This window comes from Nycticebus coucang, chromosome 2 (genome assembly GCF_027406575.1).
Source record: "Nycticebus coucang isolate mNycCou1 chromosome 2, mNycCou1.pri, whole genome shotgun sequence".
NCBI lineage: Eukaryota > Metazoa > Chordata > Mammalia > Primates > Lorisidae > Nycticebus > Nycticebus coucang.
In genome coordinates, this window is record NC_069781.1 from 119,623,188 (window position 1) to 119,642,971 (window position 19,784).

Sequence of the window (19,784 nt, forward strand, 5' to 3'; positions counted from 1 at the left end):
TGAGATCCCTTCTGGGAGCCGCGGTACATTGTGGGAGGGCAGGAAAATGGCGGCGCCCGCTAGGCGGACTCTGTTAGGAGTGGCGAGGGAGTGGCGGCGGTTCGAGAGGCTCTGGGCTGGTAACTTGGGTTCTCGAAGCCTGGCTTTAGTGGCCGCACCCCTAAACAAAGGATCTCCATGGCGTCTGTTGGGCGCATTGTGTCTGCAGCGACCGCCGCTAGTCTCCAAGCCCTTGACTCCATTGCAGGAAGAGATGGAGGCTTTGCTAAAGCAGGTGGGACTAAGATGTGGGTTCAAGGTAACGTTGGAGAAGCATTAGCAGCAGGTGGGCCTGACTTCGAACCCACCTGGAGTACCAGTTAGTCTGTGTTACTTTGAGCGAGCCATTTCACCTCTCTGAACGTGTACTGTACTTACCTGCAAAATGGTACCTGGCTTGATTATGATACTTAGTAGGTACCTAACAAAAAGTTTCCCTTTTATTTGGTTTTGTTTGTCGTCACTTTAGGCACTTTTTTGGAGATGCTGTCCTTGTTAACGTAACACCGTAGGGATCCCGTGGCGAACCAGAATCACTGTCACAAAGAACTCACAGTTTGTAGGGGAGAAGCTCTGTGATGGGATGAGTGTTAAGGAGGAAGTATGGGAGGCAGCGGGCACGTCTGTAAGATACATGTGATAAACTCTGCTCTGTTTTACCTCACAGGGCTATTTTTGCAAAGGGTAGATGAGGAAACGTGGGCACAAACTGAGCATAATGACTGAGGATAAATCCCCACAGGTAGTGATCGAAGGGGTAGTGATTCGTTTTCCTAGAATCTGAGATGTTTTTGTCTTGGTCTGCTGAGAGCTATATGCATCTGTGCTTTATGCTCAGTTTATTTACTTACTCGACAGATGTTTATTACCCCTGCAGATGTTTAGAGCACATACTATGTATCCTTGTGTTAAGTGATAGAGATACTGTAATGAATGAGACAAATGTAGTTAAGGTGCTCAGCTTCAGCCTGGTGGAGTGAGGGACTAAGTCAGTACCAAATATTCACATGACTAATTGTAGAGGAAAACACAGGTACTGTAAGAATGTTTAGCCAGGATATCTAATTTTGATTTTTTAATTTTTTTTTTATTTTTGCAGTTTTGGGCCGGGGCCGGGTTTGAACCTGCCACGTCCGGTATATGGGGCCGGCGCCCTACTCCTTTGAGCCACAGGCACTGCTCTCTAATTTTGATTTTTATGATTCATGATTTTATGAGCTTATAATCCCAACTACTTGGAAGGCCTGAGGCAGCAAGATTGCTTGAGGCCAGGAGTTCAAGAGTAGTCTGGGTGATGTAGTGAGACCCTTTCTCCCAAAAAAATATGTCAAGGAATGTCTCTCTGAGAAAATGATATTTAAATTAAGATTAGAAGGATGAGTACAAATCTCCCAGGAGAAAGAATGTGAATAAACATTCCAGGAAGAATAAACAGCATCTGTAAAGCCTCTGAGGCAAGAAAGTCCTTGGTGAGTGAGATTCTGATCAAAGACTGACATTAATGGAGCATGGAAAGTAGTTAGGTAGTGCCTGTCCTAGCTCTTTGTTTTTTACATCAGTCTTCACCCCCAATCACATTTTTACCTTTTGGCAAATGTAATTCAAGCTCAAGGTGCAGGTGCCCCCTTTCTGGTCTGCAGTATTTTGATTGTATGTCTGATTATGTTGGGTGATAAACTTCTGAGCTTGCCAAATGTATTCTAGCTCTATTTATTCTTTTTTCTTCCTTTTAATTTTTCCAGATTGAGTTAGTTTTTTGCTGTTTTAATTTTCCCAGATTGAGATAGAGAAAAGCCTGTATTCAGACCATGAGCTTCGTGGTCTGGAAGAAAGTCAGCGACTGGCAAGGAAGAAAGCTGACTTCTATGATGAAGAAGATGAAGATATATTGCTGGCGCAAGATTTGGAAGATATGTGGGAACAGACATTCCTACAGTTCAAACCCGGAGCTCGCGTAACAGGTTTGTAATCTTTGGGCCAGAGCGGAAAAAAGGGTAGTCTGGTTCCCAAATAAAGAACAGTTGCTTAGTCCCTGCCGTCACAGTAACCTCTTTCAGAATGAGATAGAGGAAGTAACAAATAATTTCAAGTAACAAAACTTTCAGGTGGAAGAAAAGTAAGTTCTTTTCCCTGTTTCTCACATCTAACATTAACTTTTAAAAAGGCCTGTGTTATTTTTGTTTTTATTTTATTTATTTATTTATTTTTTAGAGACAAAGTCTCACTCTGTCACCCTTGGTAGAGTGCTATGGTATCACAGCTCACAGCAACCTCCACCTCTTGGGCTTAGCCGATTATCTGGCCTCAGCCTCCCAAGTAGCTGGACTACAGGCACCCGCCACAACGCCTGGCTATGTTTTTTTTTTTTTGTTGTTGTTGCAGTTTGGCTGGTGCTGGGTTCAAACCCACCACCCTTGGTGTATGGGGCCAGCGCCCTACTCAATGAACCACAGGCGCCGCCCAAGCCTGTGTTGTTTTTGAGTGAGAGATAAGGGTACTGAGATAGCATTTTCTTTCTCAGTTCACCTTTATATTATCTGCATTCAACACCTAGTTTGGGAGTGTAAGAGGCTTTTTCTAGTAGTTCCTATGTTTTATCCGAAATCCCTCTTAAAGCAGGAAGTTGGATTCTATTATCCTTGTTTCACAGATGAAGACTGAAAAACAGACGCTAGGTGCTAGTTAAGTCAGTGATAGCATCCAAATCAATGATATAATGTTTGAGTTAGTACGGCCATTCCTTTTTCAAAGCCCAAGGTATGGCTTGCAGTTCAAAGAAGTTCACCTCTTGATTTCTTCTTCTCACCTTTTAGTTGCCTCAAGATTGTGAGACTCTTTCCTGTAAGAGATCACAATTAGATGAGTCAGAGTTGTAATTCAGTTATAAACTCTTTTAAGGCATGCATCATGGCTGTTCCTTAAAGGAAAATTGTAAAACTCAAAGCTCCTTTGTTCTGGAAGATCAGACCACCATCTTCTTGCCTTCTCTTTCCCTGTGTCTTTATAGAAGCCGATAATAAGAATGACCGAACTTCATTGCACCGGAAGCTGGACAGGAACCTTATCCTGTTAGTCAGAGAGAAGCTTGGAGACCAAGATATTTGGATGCTACCCCAAGCAGAATGGCAGCCTGGAGAGACTCTTCGAGGAACAGCTGAGCGAACTCTGGCCACACTGTCAGGTGGGTTCTCTGCCTTCCTCTAAATTTCACAAGATTCACTTCAGACTTGACTAGGGGCTTTATAAGATGATTATGAGAATTGGTTTACAGAAGGGGGTGGGAAGGTTAATGGAAATTTTATTTTTTATTGTTAAATCATAGCTGTGTACATTAGTGCAATCAAGGGGTACAATGTGCTGGTTTCATATATAATCTGATATATTCTCATCAAACTGTTCAACATAGCCTTCATGGCATTTTCTTAGTTATTGAATGTAGACATTTGTATTCTGCATTTAGTAAGTTTCGCCTGTACCCATTCTAAGATGCACTGTAGGTGTGACCCCACCCATTACCCTCTCTCCACCCTAACCTCCCCCCTCCCTTCCCCTTCCTTGGCCCTTTCCCAATATTCTTGTGTTATAGTTGGGTTATAGCCTTCATGTGAAAGCTATAAATTAGCTTCATAGTAGGGCTGAGTACATTGGATACTTTTTCTTCCATTCCTGAGATACTTTGCTAAGAAGAATATGTTCCAGCTCTATCCATGTAAACATGAAAGAGGTAAAGTCTCCATCTTTCTTTAAAGCTGCATAATATTCCATGGTATACATGTACCACAATTTCCTAGTCCATTCGTGGGTCAATGGGCACTTAGGCTTCTTCCATGACTTAGCAATTATAAATTGGGCTGCAATAAACATTCTGGTGCAGATGTCTTTGTTATATTGTGATTTTTGGTCTTCTGGGTATAAACCTAGTAAAGGAATTATAGGATCGAATGGCAGGTCTATTTTTAGGTCTCTAAGTATTCTCCAAACATCCTTCCAGAAGGAACATATTAGTGTGCATTCCCACCAGCAGTGTAGAAGTGTGCCCTTTTCTCCACGTCCACGCCAACATCTCTGGTTTTGGGATTTTGTTATGTGGGCTACTCTTACTGGGGTTAGGTGATATCGCAAAGTAGTTTTGATTTGCATTTCTCTGATGATTAAGGATGATGAGCTTTTTTTCATGTGTCTGTAGATCGTGCGTCTGTCTTTAGAGAAGTTTCTCTTCAAGTCCCTTGCCCACCCTGAGATGGGATCACTTGTTCTTTTCTTGCTAATACATTTGAGTTCTCTGTGGATTCTGGTTATTAAACCTTTATTGGGAGGAATAACCTGCAATTGTTTTCTCCCGTTCTGAGGGCTGTCTGCTTGCTTTACTTATTATGATCTTGGCTGTGCAGGAGCTTTTTAGTTTGACCAGGTCCCAGTAATGTATTTATTTATTTATTTATTTTTTTTTTGTAGAGACAGAGTCTCACTGTACTGCCCTCGGGTAGAGTGCTGTGGTGTCACACGGCTCATAGCAACCTCTAACTCTTGGGCTTACGCGATTCTCTTGCCTCAGCCTCCGGAGCAGCTGGGACTACAGGAGCCCGCCACAACGCCCGGCTATTTTTTTGTTGCAGTTTGGCCGGGGGCTGGGTTTGAACCCGCCACCCTCGGCATATGGGGCCGGCGCCCTACTCACTGAGCCACAGGCTCCGCCCAGTAATGTATTTTTTATACTGCTTCAATTGCCTGGGCAGTCCTCCTCATAAAATATTCACCCAGGCCGATTCCTTCAAGAGTTTTCCTTGTACTTTCTTCAAGTATTTTTATAGTTTTATGTCTTAAGTTTAAATCTTTTATCCAGTGAGAGTCTATCGTAGTTAATGGTGAAAGGTGTGGGTCCAGTTTCAGTCTTTTACAGGTTGCCAGCACCATTTGTTAAATAGGGAATGTTTTCCCCACTGAATGTTTGTAATTGGCTTGTCAAAGATCAACAGTAAGTAGCTGGATTCATCTCTTGGTTCTCTATTCTGTTCCAGACATCTACTTCTCTGTTTTTGTGCCAGTACCATGCCGTTTTGATCACTATCGATTTATAGTACAGTCTCAGGTCTGGTAGCGTGATTCCTCCTGCTTTGTTTTTATTGCTGAGTAATGTTTTGGCTATTCGAGTTTTTTTCTGATTCCATATAAAACGAAGTCTTATTTTTTAAGATCTTTAAAATATGACAATGGAGCTTTAATAGGAATTGCATTAACATTATATATTTCTTTGGGTAGTATAGACATTTTAACAATGTTGATTCTTCCCAGCCATAAGCATGGAGAAGAGACTCTGTGCCTTGTGAAGCCACTTCGTCGCTTTTGGGGATCTCTATAAGACGAATATTAGTTTTCTTTGAATTATCCCAGAGCTCTCTGAGAGAGTGATCTGTTTTTTGCCCTCCATTTCTCTTCCTCTTTGAGACTTTGGGAGCATTGGAAAGCTTTGTCTTCAATGTCGGAAATCCTTTCTTCTGCTTGCTCCATTCTGTTACTGAGGGATTCTACTGTGTTTTTCAGATCTTTGAGGGCTGCAACTTCTTGTCTCAATGTGTCAAAATCTTTGGTCATTTGGTCTTTGAATTAATTGAATTCTTGAGATATCTTTTGGGTTACTGCTTGGAATTCTAATTTGATCTTATTTGCTATCCAGATTCTGAATTCGATTTCTGACATCTCAACTATTTGTGCATGGGATCTTGTGCTGTGTCTGCCCCATTGATCCTTGGGGAAGTTGATCTACTCTGATTATTCATATTGCCAGAGTTTTTCTGTTTATTTTGCCTCATAGTTGTTTTTCACCATTGCCTCTGGCCACCCTCAGAGTTGGGGAGGTGTCTCTCCAAGATTAGATCCCAGCAGGATCACTATTGTTGCTGGATCTTTGTAGGGAGTGACTCTGTGTAGTTCCTCTGGGGCTGCCCCAGCCAGGGAGTTCTGGTTGTGGAAGCAGCTCTGGAGTGTGACACACCCAGATCCAGCAACAGGGCGGGGGGTGGTGCTCACGGTTCTGGGAGTGCCTGGTGCCTAGTGACTTTGGCACAGAGAGCCCAAGGCTCCAGTGGTCTCTGGCCAGGAGAAGGGCTCTGTGCAGAGGCAGGGAGGGCTCTGGAGGGCACGCGGCTACCAGAGTCCCTGGCCAGACGAGCTGGCCGGTGTGGAGGCAGGGACTATACAGGGGGAGGACTCGGGGTTTTGCGGCTCCTGCAGTTCCTAGTCAGGGCATGCGGAGGTGAGGTGGGCGTGGGTCGCGGGTCGGGGGTTGCAGCGCAGCTCTTACCAACGTCTGGGCCCGTGCCGAATCGCGGTTGTGGTGCAGCTCTTAGGGAGGTCTGGGCAGGGACAAACTATTTTTATATGATTCCACTTATATGAAGTTCAAAAATAGGCAGGACTCATCACAATGCTGGAGGTCAGAACAGTGGTAACCCTTGGAAGAGGGCATTGAATGAGAAGCGCTCTCCAGGTGCTGAGAATGATCTGGAACTTGACCTGCAATTCTGAGCTCCCAGCACTCCCCTCCACTCTCACTCTGAGGTCTGGAGGCCTGTCCCCCAGGAGTCCAGATTCTTGGGTGATTTCTTGAGGGTTGTGGACAGGGCCTAGACTGCAGCTGGTCAATTCTGATTCTTCCGATCATAGATGGCACCACCTTCTCGCTGTGTCTTCGTGTGGTAGAAGGGCAGAAATTTTGATGTTTATAAAAATTTCAGTTAGAAGAATGTAGGTATGGATTTCCCTTGGAACAGGTGAGAATCTTTGTCTCACTGAGATTTTAGTACATTCAGAATTGATATTTCTTTTTTTCTTTCTGCCTGCTTATTGATACCACTGCTTATCTGTTCCCTTGACCAGTGACCTGAGAGTTATCCTTGACCTTACTCTGACATCTTGAGTTCTACCTGATCTGTTCTAAATAGTCCCTTCTTTATTCCCAACCATTATTATTATTATTATTTTTTTTAGTTATTTATTTTTTGAGATAGAGTCTCACCCTGTCACCCTGATTAGAGTTCTGTGGTGTCATCATAGCTCATAGCAACCTCAAATTCTTAGGTTTAAGCAATCCTCTTGACTCAGCTTACTGAGTAACTGGGACTACAGGCATCTGCCATGATACCTGGCTAATTTTTGTATTTTTGGTAGAGACAGGGTCTCTCTCTTGCTCAGGCTGGTCTTGAACTCCTGAGCTCAAGTGATGATCCACTCTGGTCTCTTCTTTAATGAAAAATTTAAAAATTTAGAAAATGCTAAATGCCCATGAAACTGCCATCCAGAGTGAACAAATCTTTTGTGAAAGTTTAAATTTTCTCTTGTTAAATCATTGTTCCATATCTGTATAATATCAATTTTGATGTGAGAACTGAGCAAAGGATCTCGTTTAGTTAGCCAGTTTTTCACATGCCGTTTATTAATTAATCCGTCATTTCTTCATCCTTTAAAATGCTGGATTGAGGTTATTAACTCTTAGTTATAGATTGCAGATGTTGTCTACTCATCTGTCTTTGTCTTTTAACTTTTTAATAACATTTTCACCCTGTAGAAGTCAAGTCTGAAGTCCTTTTAATGCATTCCATATGACACCCCACCTCCCCCTTTTGAAGGTGGATGTACTTTACTTTATACTAGTAGACCAAGTTCCCTGGTCCTTCATTCACAGTTGGTGACTGGGTTGAATGTAGAAGCTAGGTGCTTCTCCTCCCTGGCAGTGTTATTTTAATTGCATTTCTGTCTGCCAGTCTAAAAGCATCAACTTGGCACTTGGGAATGAACCCACTGAATCTGGACTCCACGGCCCAGGAAGCATTTGGATTGAGAGGGAAAGAGGTTCTTTTCTGGAATGGCCCTGGTCCTCACTCCTAGGGATTGCTTTTACCTCAGGTCTGGATCTTGTAGAGACGTGCTGTGATTTTAAGAGCCATAGTAAGCAGATGGATATGTCCTTATCTTCCAATTTTGTTTTTTTTTTCCGCCTCTCAGAAAACAACATAGAAGCCAAGTTCCTAGGAAATGCACCCTGTGGACACTACAAGTTCAAGTTCCCCCAGGCAATGCGGACAGAAAGTAACCTCGGGGCCAAAGTATTCTTCTTCAAAGCACTACTACTAACTGGAGATTTTACCCAGGCTGGGAAGAAGGGCCATCATGTGTGGGTCACTAAGGAAGAGCTGGGTGACTATTTGAAACCAAAATACCTGGCCCAGGTTAGGAGATTTCTTTTGAACCTCTGATGGACTGAGCTGCCTACCAACAATGCTTAGACAAGTCTGGGATTAGGGCCTCAAAGACATGTGTGATTGCCCCACATTTGCAGGTAATGCCACGTAGCAGACTAAATTCTGAGAAATAAACGAGTCTTTTATTGTGTTGGTCTCAGCTGATTTGCCCATTGGGGACTACTGCCTTCTTCCAATGAACAGAGGGCCTCACGTCTTAGGGTGCCTTTCCATATTTCCCCCAAAGTGATAGTCAAATATTGCATTGTATTATAGTGAATCAGCTAACATGGCTCAGGAAGAAACAACAAGGAAGGAATCGACCTAAAACCCTTGAGTTCTATGAAAGCTTGTAGGCCCATGAGATAAAGCTAGATCTATATAGTTTCTTAGCCATTTTCCATTTTATTTTCCTTCTTTTTCCACGTGATGTGAAAATGTCTCAATCTAGCATAGGAAATAATTTTGCCCTCCCTTCCCTCCTAAAAGTACTTTGTATTTGAAAAGAATTGAATCATATCTTACCTGTTTAAAATAGTACTGGAGGTACCTTGGCCAGGTTGTGACTCATGCCCTGCTGCAAGTTCCCGGTGGTGCTAGAGGAGGATACTGAACTCTTGTGTCTGGGTTGCAGCTCTTGGCTCTTGAGCATGTAGTTTGGTTTACCACTGGTCCCAGTGCCTGGCGCATACAAGGCACTCAGTTTGCTAAGTAAGCGGAAGAGAGCAAGGAACTCAGGTGTGCTCCTGTGCTCAGAATAGTGGTTTCAGTTGTAAGTGCAGTCCTGGATCCCATCCGACGCTTCTGCTGTCCTCTCTGGTAGCCTTCTGGGGTAAACAGACTGGCTTGTGTGATGGGGGTTTGTGAAATGGGATTTCTGTTTCTGCATTACATGGAGCCTCATGTTCTTGATCAGGGTCAGAGAATTTGCTTTCTGTGATCAAAATTGAGGCACATAGTATTGACATTCCTTTCCTTGCCCCTTGCCTCCTGCACGTGTTCTTTTTCCCCATTTACTAAGGGGTGCTGTCCAGAGCTTAGGCTTGCTGACCACGAGCAGTCGCAGTGCCTTTGCAGTGAATCCCCGATGCAGCTGGGGAGCCAGGTCGCACTTTCCCTTTCTGGGTTTTTGAGTTAGCTTTGTGTGCAAACTTTATTGCATATTCTTAGTTCCTTGGGCACCTGTACTCTGGAAAGGAAGGGATTACCAGGGTGACCTTGGAATGAGAGGGTCTGTTTGTTATAGGAAATGGCGTATGTGCAATTGGTAAATAGAGAAATGATGTCAAGGTGAACCAAAATTCTGTAAGATTTTCCCCAGGAAATACTTTGAAATTATTAGGGACAAGATTGAATAACTTAAGAAAAAAAGCTGAACATTTTATAGAAGTGCCTTTCCTATTGCAAGCAGGGCTGGTTTAGTAGTTTCAAGAATCACTATTGGGGTGGCACCTGTGGCTCAAAGGGGTAGGGCGCCGGTCCCCTATGCCGGAGGTGGCAGGTTCAAGCCCAGCTCCGGCCAAAAACCACAAAAAAAAAAAAAGAAAAAGAATCACTATTAATTAGCCCTTCACCATGTTCAGCTACTGGGGGAGACTTGAGTGGGATGGAAGAAGATGTGATGATACCTCAGCCCCCTTTGTTTTCAAAAATTGATGAAGAAGGCCTCATCCTGGGTCATACTTTTAATTTTATGAAACTCAACTTCTGTTGGGACCTGCATCTCAGGAAGCAGCATGAGCCCCAGGATCCAAGGTTGCCAGGCTGGTGTGCAGGGTGGTGGGAATTCAGCTGTGTCAGCAGCATAATTTGGCTTCTCTTTTGTTGTTGTTCTGGTGACACAATTCCATAGGTTTCAAGTGGTCTGTCCCAACCCCCTTCTCTGGTATTTTTGGAAAATGATAATTCAGTATGCAATATTTTTAGCCTTGTAGTAGAAATGACTATATTTGCTGAGTGCCAGCTTGAATCTTCCACTGGCTGCCAAACATGACCAGAATTTTTTTCTAGTGTATCCTTTGGGGATCATCAACAGGGAACAAAATAAGAGGTGATGTTTTTGGTGTGGGTGGAGAGAGTAATGTGTAAGGCGTGTGGTGCTGTGGGGATCAGGAGTTACAGTTTGAGGTATGTTTGTATAAACTATATGTGCACGCGCGTGTGTGTAGATCACATAAAACCATGTAAATATGGATCCATACAAAGATCAACAGAGATTTAGATACAACTACTCCCTTCAGTCCTTTCTTTCCCAAAGGATTTGCGGTCTCTCCTGGTTTTCACCTTTGCTAATAGGGAGAAAATACTGTCCTGCTTATACACTTCTTTTTCTTGGTAACTTACCCTCAAGGATTACCTTCTGCTGGGTCATTTCTGCACTTGTATGTACTTCTACATTTAGCACGTTGTGAGATAATTAGTTGTTAATTTGGCTCCTATGCTTAACTTCAAAGAATATACACGTGAACCAGTTCCTTTCCCCGTGAGCACTGGACAAGAGGTCAGAAAACCCGGGTTTGAATGTGTTTTATGACCTGGGTTAAGTTATGACGACTATCCCTATTAATGATGGTGGTATGACGAGTGGAAGGAATGGTGTGTGGGCTCGTAACTATAAGGTCTATGTCTCATTTTTATTCAGACCAGCAAGGCAGGCATCATTTCCCCCTCTCCCCTGGCTCCTTTTTTAGAGATAGGCCTTGTTCTGTTGCCCAGGTTGGAGTATAGTGGCATGCTCACAGCTCACAGCAACCTCAAACTTCTGGGCTCAAGTGATCCTCCTACTTCAGTCTCCCAAGTAGCTGCGACTACAGGCATGCACCACCATGCCTGCCTAATTTTTAATTTTTATTTTATAGAGACAGGGTCTTGCTATGTTGCCCAGGCTGGTCTTGAACTCCTGGCTCAAGGGATACTGCTATCTTAGCCTTCCCAGTAGCTGGGATTACAGGCATTAGCCACCACGCCTAGCTCATTATCTCTATTTTATAGATAGGAAAATATACTTGAAAAAGTTAGTTAACTTGCTTAGAGTTACTTGCTGGTAAGTAGTGAGTTGAGAATTCAAACCCAGACCTGTGTACAAAGCTAGTCTTTGACCTTTCTTAACTTTACCTTTCTCATCTGTAAAATGAAGATGATACTACCTTTCAGGTAATTTGATAATTAATATGAAAGTACTTAGCACCATGCATGGCTTGTTATAAACACTCAGTAAATGTTTCCCTCCTTCAAACATATTTAGGCTCCCAAATTCCGCTTCTGAATTTAGCTGTATCATCTTTAGCTTTTAAAATTCTCACCTTTTCTAGGTTATACATTGTGTCAACCAAGCACTTCTGACCTATTTGGAAAGGGACTTGAGTAATTTGGACATTAATGGATTCCATCAGCCGATCTCAAAATGGGTGTGTGGCAGGTCAGTCCCTTAACTACATCCAGCTGTTTGGGCATGTTAGCCCCGTCCCACCCTGGGCCAGGAAATCCAGAGCCACTGTTAGGCACAGGCTTGTGGGGGCACTAAGAACAGAATAGACTTGCTGACCCATTCTATTACCCCAGCAGGGCGAGAAGGAGTGGTGCTGAAAGGTCAGCAACCCAATTATGAAAAGCTCAAAGATTGCTAAGCCGAGAGCACACACAGCAAGATGAAGGCTGCTCGCCTGAAATCTCAGAGCAGCCTCAGCTCCCCTGCCCTTCTCTGTTGTTATTTTCTAGAAGCCCATTGAGCCTAGATTATGGCCAATTACTTTAGACTACTGGTCACCTTTCACCTGCCTTGGAAGTTCAGTGTTTAAAGACAGGGAGTGTGGGAGGAAAGTGCTCATCTCCCTCCTTCCAGAGTAGGTGCTGCTGAAGGCTCAGGGGTAGGTCCGCTGGCTGATTCAATGCTGCAGTTGAGGGGCTGAGGCTGGGAGGTCCCCTTGTGAGTTGAGGCGGGCATGGTCAGGGAGGGCATTATTAGCCCAGAGCAAGGAACAGGTGTACACACACCCCAGCTAGCCTACCCATAGTCACTCTGAAGTGGGTTGGCAAAAAGTGTGGGGTTTTGTCCATAGGCTTTGGCTGTGTGGATACACCACTGATTGCTGAAGCTTCAGGTACTCAGGTCTCAAGTAGTGACTGAGGAATGGGCTAAGGTTGGGGGAGAGGGACCCCCAGGTTCTCCTTTGGCTCAGCAGGGGAAAATTTTCCTAATGTAGTCAGATGAGGAACCCCATGATCAGGGCCTTTGGGGAATGACCAGGGGTTTGGAAGGACGCTTGCAGGTCAGAAAGCCCTAGGGTAGATTGGGCTGAGGAGAGAGGACATCCCCAGTCTAAGAAGCCTGATAGGGGTCCGTGGGTGAAGGCGGGGCTTTAATTGCTGGGTTGGGCTCATACACATGAGTGCCACAAGGTGGCAGGATATGCCTGGCATCGACTTTGTCTAGTAGTAGAGGGGCTGTCCCTGGAAACCTGCACTGCGCCTGGCCTTAGGCTGCTGCCTTTGGAGAAGCTTTTTAGTTCAGGCCAAGGGCAGCCAGCCAGGGCGGATGCAGGGCGCTATGGCCAGCTCTGCCTCCATGAATCAGGTCCAGGGAGTGCTGCAGATGCTGTGTCCTTGGGAGGGGAAGGGGACCCACTCCTGTGCTTTGGGACCACTTCATGTAGCCTTGAGATAGGCCTGTCCACATAATCTGCTTCACCTAGTTCTTCTGTCAGCCCTGTGCTGCAGTTCTCTTGCTATTTTTAGATCAGCAGACAACCTTGGGGAGGTGAAGAATCCATGAAAGTCTTGTAGTCAGTGTGTGGGGAAGCTAGGATTTGAACCCAGAACTATGTGATTCTAAAATCACCCATTGTCCTATGCTGCCTGGATGCCTGCCTTTGGATCATAGAATTCCTGAATCTTCTGCAGGCCCATATATCCCTGGAAACGGCTCTATGGGGGTGCTTTGCAAGATTATGGACAGGTTCGAAGTAGAGAACAATGAAGCTGAAGAGATTGAAGTTACTGAACTTGGAGGCAGAATGACGTAAATTCTGGTCTTCAAGTATGTATATTACTTACACAGGGGGTGTCAATTAGTTGTTTTTTCCTAGATCAGGGGAATTAAAATTACAGCAGTAGGAATTTTGAGAAGTTACACATGGGAAAAATTCCTTGTCATTTAGGATTATTAAATATTAAAGTGAATCCTTATTTTATTTTTTTTACATATACATGTGTTTATTTGGTTTCCACTTTGAATCCTTATTTTTTTTAAGAGAATTTTTGAAGATGCTACTTCAGTACAAAAATCAACATTTAAAACATAGTTTGGAAAAGCTAACTGGTAAGAGTGTGTGGCATTTTCCCTAAGTAATAAAATAAGAACAAGTGTCATTAAAAGTAAGGTTAATTCTAAGCAGTCCACTAGATTAGTCTTTTTGGGGTTCTTTGTCATTACCTCAACACATTTTTCTCTTAAGACAGTGTTATAAAGAAAAATTTCAAATAAAGCGAATTCTCGAAACATTCTAATTACCCTTTAACAAATATTTGTTTGTTTGTAGAGGAAGTGGTTTTACTTTCAATCTGTGGGGATAAAATGGTGATGACAATACTCCTGGCCAACGTACTCAGGATAGTTTAGTGCTGAGGGTGGGGCAGCAACAGGCCCATCAACAAGCCAGGGGGATACGAGCTGTGCACCCAGCCTGCCAGGGGCCCAGGGCAGGCCTCCCAGGTGGTTGTGGGCAAGAATAGGAAGAAGGAGCCAGGAGGAAAATGAAGGAAATTCTATGGGGCTGGAGGGCAGGACTTGTGGGAACTGTATTACAGTGTTTTAGGTTTTTAACGGTCCACGACAGTTTAAGAGTAGTCCCAAACAGCTAAGGTGCCAGCCGCATACACATGAGCTGGCAGGTTCAAATCCAGCCTGGGCCCGCCAAACAACAACGACAGCTGCAACAAAAAATAGCTGGGCGTTGTGGCGGGCACCTGTAGTCCCAGCTACTTGGGAGGCAGAGGCAGGAGAATCGCTTGAGCCCAGAAGTTGTAGATGGCTGTGAACTGTGATGCCACGGCACTGTAGCCAAGGTGACAGCTTGAGGCTCTGTCTCCAAAAAAAAAAAAAAAGTAGTCTGAAGGCATGAGAATGAGTTCCATGATCTCTTGTGTGGAGTCACATTTTAACCTGGAGGCTGGATTCCAAAGTTAGCGTATAAATCATGAATAGGGTGTTGTCAAAGTTACCGTGGAAATCTCTGTTAGGTATCCCATTGGTGACTGGCCCCGGTCTCCTGGGGAATCCAACTTGATTTCCTCCAGGATGGTTTATTTGGTTGAATGGAAAGTTAACTATTTGGCTTGTGTGGAGGGGCCATGATGCATAAAATGCTAAGATTCCCCTACTTGTCCCTGAGGGGCAGTTAAGTGCAAGTCTGTGCCCCCACTTCTCACAAAGGCCTGAATTGGGGCACTTTGCAGGATATGAAGGGGATTCTGAATTATGCTGAATGGCATGTGATGTTCACACAAAGACAGAGATTCAAGATCCAATTTTAGAGGCATCTCAGACTCCCTCCAGAGCAGGAGCCCATGGCAGGGGAGAGAGAATGAAAATGTCTGTGCTGTTGATGGCATTACTTGTCTCACTTTCAAAAATTCTGTTATAATAGTTTGAATTCATGAAAGTCAAATGTGCACAGAATGTGAGTCTGCAGATCTTGCAGCCTTCCTTCGGTTCCCAATTGTTTGTAGCTCCCTGCACACTCCCATCTGTAACAGCTAATTATCAAGCAGTGAAGCCTGTGTTTTAATCCATCGTCCCAAAGGAAGCTTACTTAGCCTCAAAGGTGACACATTAGCATTTTTTTTTTTTAAGGAGAGAGATTTGGGTTTTGGAGAAGTTCTTAAGCCAATGATGGTAGTGATTACGTGATTAAGTTGGGTCATTCTAGCCTCAGCCAATAAGAATATGTGATTATGAGTAATGATTATAGACTTTTTGTCTGGCACATAGGTGGACTATGAAAACAGGTCCAAAAATCTCACTGGACCAGGACTGCATCGATAAAATACGAACTCAACCTTTTAAGGTGACTACTTTGAAGCTGGTGACATTCATTTGGATGAACAAGTATGTTTGTTAAAGTGAATTTTATGTTTCTTGTACCTACAGCTTCCTCTGAACTGTATCCTCTTAGTTATTTCCTGTGCATCGTGAACATGACAAATTTAGCATACGTAACTGTCCCCAGTGAAGACACCCGTTACGTTTTCTACTATGTACAGAGGGAGCATTTCTGTGCACTGTATTCTTTTATACCCAGTCCTTCTCACTGGTCTCCCCCTCTGCCCGCTGTCCACACTTTCCCTACCTCCTTTCCCCTGTCATACACACAGTCCTTTGGATGACTGTCACATCACACAGCTCTGAGCATTCTCATCACATACACTCCTTGAACATTGATAGCATGTGCACATGCCAGGAGTTTAATTTTCTCATCACACACACATAGCCTTGGATGTTCATATCACATACAAACCCTTGGGTGTTTGTTCCTCTTACACACAGGTACAAATCCTTGGCATCTATCTGATACATATATACCCTTGGGCAGTCACACCAAAACACACCCCTGCGTGCTTTGCAAATACCTTTGAAACTAATGTCACATACACACACGTTCTTGAGCTGCATCCCTCACAGTGTCTTTCATGTTCGCCTCACACGCGGCTCGGGTCATTCTCCTGTTGCTCTCAGATTTGTTCCCTAGCTTTCCTTGCTGAGAGTCCTGTGGTGCACATGTGGATGTGTACACATGTGCATGGGTGGAGGGGGGTAACCATTGCAAATCACTTCCCTCAAACTTTCTCGTCAACTGGATTCCAGCTGGTTTTGGTCAATAAGAGGTACCGAGAAGATTGAAGGGAGGAGGAGTCAGGTATTCCTCCTCTTTCTTTGCTTGGGTGGCAATACCTGCATCACCTTTGTGGTCCCAGTGCCTCTTGAAGTCTTCATGATTCATACTCCTGCAGGATAAGTGAGTGGGGAGCAGTGCCTCATTTCTTTGACCCCCAGCCCTTAGGGGTGGTGGCAGCTTCTGCTCTTGCTAATCACTAGGCAATAACTAGGTTGCCTCACTAGCCTCTGTTTCCATTTTTTAGTCTTTCAACACCTGTGTAACCAGTTCCTTGTATTAAATTCCCTCTTCTGAACTACCTGGCATGGGTGACTTTTCCTAATTGGACCCTGACTGATGCTCAGCCAACACCCATATCTCACTTTAGAATATTCCCATCCCTGACCTACAGCCTTTCCTTTCACTGTGGTCAGACCTTTATTGGATTAAATCCTGGTATAGAGTTTCAGGAGCTGTTGAGTACAGTGACAACCACTTCCCTGGCCCCCACCCCAACCCATTGTTCAGGGTGTTTCTGCATTAGAGCTTTTGCACCCCTGAATCCTTGAACTGGGTAGCCTATGTTCATCTTCAGCTCCCTCCAGATAGATTTAGAAATGACAACAGTAATGGGATGGTAATGGTCATCCCGGGCAGAGCCATTTGGAGAGTGAAGGGTGAATGGCTCTCAGCTGAGTCAGGCCTTGTGGAAACTTTGAGGACTGTCAGGCAAGGCCACATTTTGTATCAGTAGAGCAGATGTGGCTTCAGAAGCAAGAGGACTTTCACTTCCTGGGGTATACAGGAAAGATTTAGATTCACTTATGATCTGTGCTAAATTTCTAGCTCTGCAACTGACTTGGGCAAACTACTCTTTGGTTCAGCATTCTTGCTTACAGAATTATGAGGTACTGTTACCGATGGCTTATTTCTGTTTGCAAAATGCCTAAGGAACTGTCTGATCTTGAACAAGTTACCCACCTCCATGTCGGCTTCAGTTTCCTCACTAGCAATATAAGAAAGTTGGATTCACTGTCCTGGTGGGGGCTGCTAGGGTCTGATGTTGATGATCAAGGTGAGTCCTAAGCAGTACATGTGGTGTCCACAGAGAGGCGCCACACACAAATGTATAATTGGCCCAGGCACTCCAGGTCTGAGGCTGTGCTGCTTGTGGGAAAGGCCATGGTCTCCCTGCCCCAAAGCCTTCTGGCATGTGATTACCACTGAGTGGCCATCTGTTTATTACAAACTGAGGTAAGGCATTGAAGGCCACTGCAAACGTGCAGCTATGTTAGGGGCCAGAAGTCACCAAGCAAGTCATTAACACATTTGAATGAGCTGATAGGATTAAGCAGAATCATGAAGAGGGTGTGGAAATTTAGGAGAGGTAAAATTGGAAAGGGCAGACAGAGCCAGGAGAAAAATAATACCAACATCTAAGCATTTTCCCATACATTTTGTTCAATTTAACATAGTTTTACTTTGAGCAGACTGGTAACGCTGGATTCTGCCTGTAGCCCAGTGTCCTAATTTCGGTGCCTCCCAGGCTGCCTGGATAAAGCAGGGTCATGTGACTGTTCCTGATGGACAAGGGAAGCATCGATCTGGAGACATGAAGTGCACGACCCTGTCCCACTCTGAGTCAGTGGCAGAGCTGGGACTTAAACCCAGTCCTCGTGAGCTGGGGTGCGAAGGTCTAGGAGGCACTGACTCCTTGGGTGCTGGGGATAGTTAGGGTGGGGTGCCTGCCTTGAGGTGACCCTTGGGTGATCCTGTCTGGTCAGCAGCTCTTGATGACAGGGAAGGGTTGCTGGCCTGGGGCTCACACATGGCAATGGGTGAAGCAAGGTGGGCTCTTGAAATGATCTGTTTCTACCATTTCTTTTTACATTTGGGGTAAAGAGGTACTGAGAGGGGGAGTCATGCAGAGTGGAGGCAAAGAAGAGAGACTCTGGGAGTCCTGACTCCCCATCTGGACTTTTGCCCAAACACCACATGGGATCTGCCTGGTTCCAGTGTAGGATCCCTGGTATCTGCTGTGAGCCGCTGGGAACCAGGGGCCTCCCCTCACCCTCCCAACCCTTAAGTACTAGGCTTCTGAGGAGCCAGCACAGCCTTGGTGACAGCATCTGCTCAGCCTCTTGGCAGAGCTCCTTGGCCTTCAGAAGCCCTGTCTAGTAGAGCAGGGATTACCTAGCACACGGGGGCTATGGAGGTGGGAAGGACCATGCCCTTTGCTCTGCACAGCTTTTTCCTGGGATTACAAGATAATGCATGTGAAGAAACATTAGCTCTTCCAAGTTTATGGATTACGTGGAATCAAATTGTGGTAATCTCCCCGGCCATCTGGTCCTCATTCTGCTAGCCAGGACCTCCCAGAGGCTGACCAGGGCCCTGTGTGGGGCTGGGGCCAGGACTGGATGTACTTGTGATACCCGGGGGCAGGCCAGCACTTTCTATGGGGCCTCAAGGGCCAGGAGGCTGTGTGCCCTCAGTATCTGAGAGGGAAGGGCAGGACAGGGCAGTGAGAACAGGGATAAGGAAAACCATTACCAATAATACTGCATGTCCACCTGTTTTTGCAATGAAAACTTAATCTTGCATTTTTGTAGGTATCATTAGGCACATTTCTGGGGATAAAGCATGGGGAGAGGGACTTTTTTTTTTTTTTGTAGAGACAGAGTCTCACTGTACCGCCCTCAGGTAGAGTGCCGTGGCATCACACAGCTCACAGCAAGCTCTAACTCTTGGGCTTACGCGATTCTCTTGCCTCAGCCTCCCGAGCAGCTGGGACTACAGGCGCCCACCACAACGCCCGGCTATTTTTTGTTGCAGTTTGGCCGGGGCTGGGTTTGAACCCGCCACCCTCAGCATATGGGGCCGGCGCCCTACTCACTGAGCCACAGGCTCCGCCCGGGAGAGGGACTTTTCATATGATGAGGGGCATGTATCTCCCATCCTCCTGAAGAAGTAAGACTTGGGCAGTGAAATGTATTTCCCAACCTCTGGGCCTTCCTCACCAATGAGGGAGAGGAAGCTAGATTTCTGTAGCTGGTGATTTGGGCTTTGCACTCATGGCCGACGGAGTGTACACAGCCTATTGAAGCTTTGAAAGAGGAAAGAGAAGAGGGGCAGTGCTAGGTAGGAGTGAAGCAAGTGGTTTCTGGTTCCATTCTGCTAGTTTTAAACTCAGCTGTGCTGTTAGTAGCTGTGTGACCTTGAAGAAGTCAGTTGACCTTTCTGTAGCTCAGTGCCTCATTTGTGAAATGAGGATACTAATAGGAGATTCCTTGTGGGGTTGCTATGAAGGTGAATGAATGTGTGTACTTAAAGCTCTTAGAAGACTGATCGTCACCAGGGTCCTGGAGTCCAGAGATTGTCCTGAGTGTGAGTGAGGTTGTAGTTGCTGTTTAGTCCTGACCAGCAGTGTGTAGGTAACAGGCTTGTGGAGGTGTGTGTAGGTGGTGGTGGGGGTGTGCTGTTGTGTAGCACTTGCCTATTTCCATGGTGTAAATAGTCCTGCCATGGCTTTTTTTGAGCCATCACTGTTGTGTCACTAAATACAGAATTGGGAAGAAGTATGCACAGTTGGCTCAGAACTGTGGCCCAGTACCCATTCCTATGATGAGGCTGCTTA

The 19,784-nt window shown here is 45.0% G+C and overlaps 1 protein-coding gene across 1 annotated transcript; it reads left to right on the top strand.

The window, feature by feature from the left end:
* The first annotated feature begins 15 nt into the window (after positions 1–15).
* Positions 16–8,425, top strand: MRPL46 (mitochondrial ribosomal protein L46). Its single transcript, XM_053581703.1, has 4 exons — positions 16–274; positions 1,817–2,000; positions 3,047–3,220; positions 8,041–8,425. Exons 1-4 carry the CDS (start codon positions 47–49, stop codon positions 8,289–8,291), a joined length of 837 nt encoding a protein of 278 aa, XP_053437678.1. The 5' UTR covers positions 16–46; the 3' UTR covers positions 8,292–8,425.
* Positions 8,426–19,784: the final 11,359 nt, after the last annotated feature.

Coding starts and splice junctions, on each gene's coding strand:
- MRPL46 (XM_053581703.1), top strand. CDS start 47: ATGGCGGCGCCCGCTAGGCGGACTCTGTTAGGAGTGGCGAGGGAGTGG. Junction 275..1,816: donor TGGAGGCTTTGCTAAAGCAG/GTGGGACTAAGA, acceptor TAATTTTCCCAG/ATTGAGATAGAGAAAAGCCT. Junction 3,221..8,040: donor AACTCTGGCCACACTGTCAG/GTGGGTTCTCTG, acceptor TCCGCCTCTCAG/AAAACAACATAGAAGCCAAG.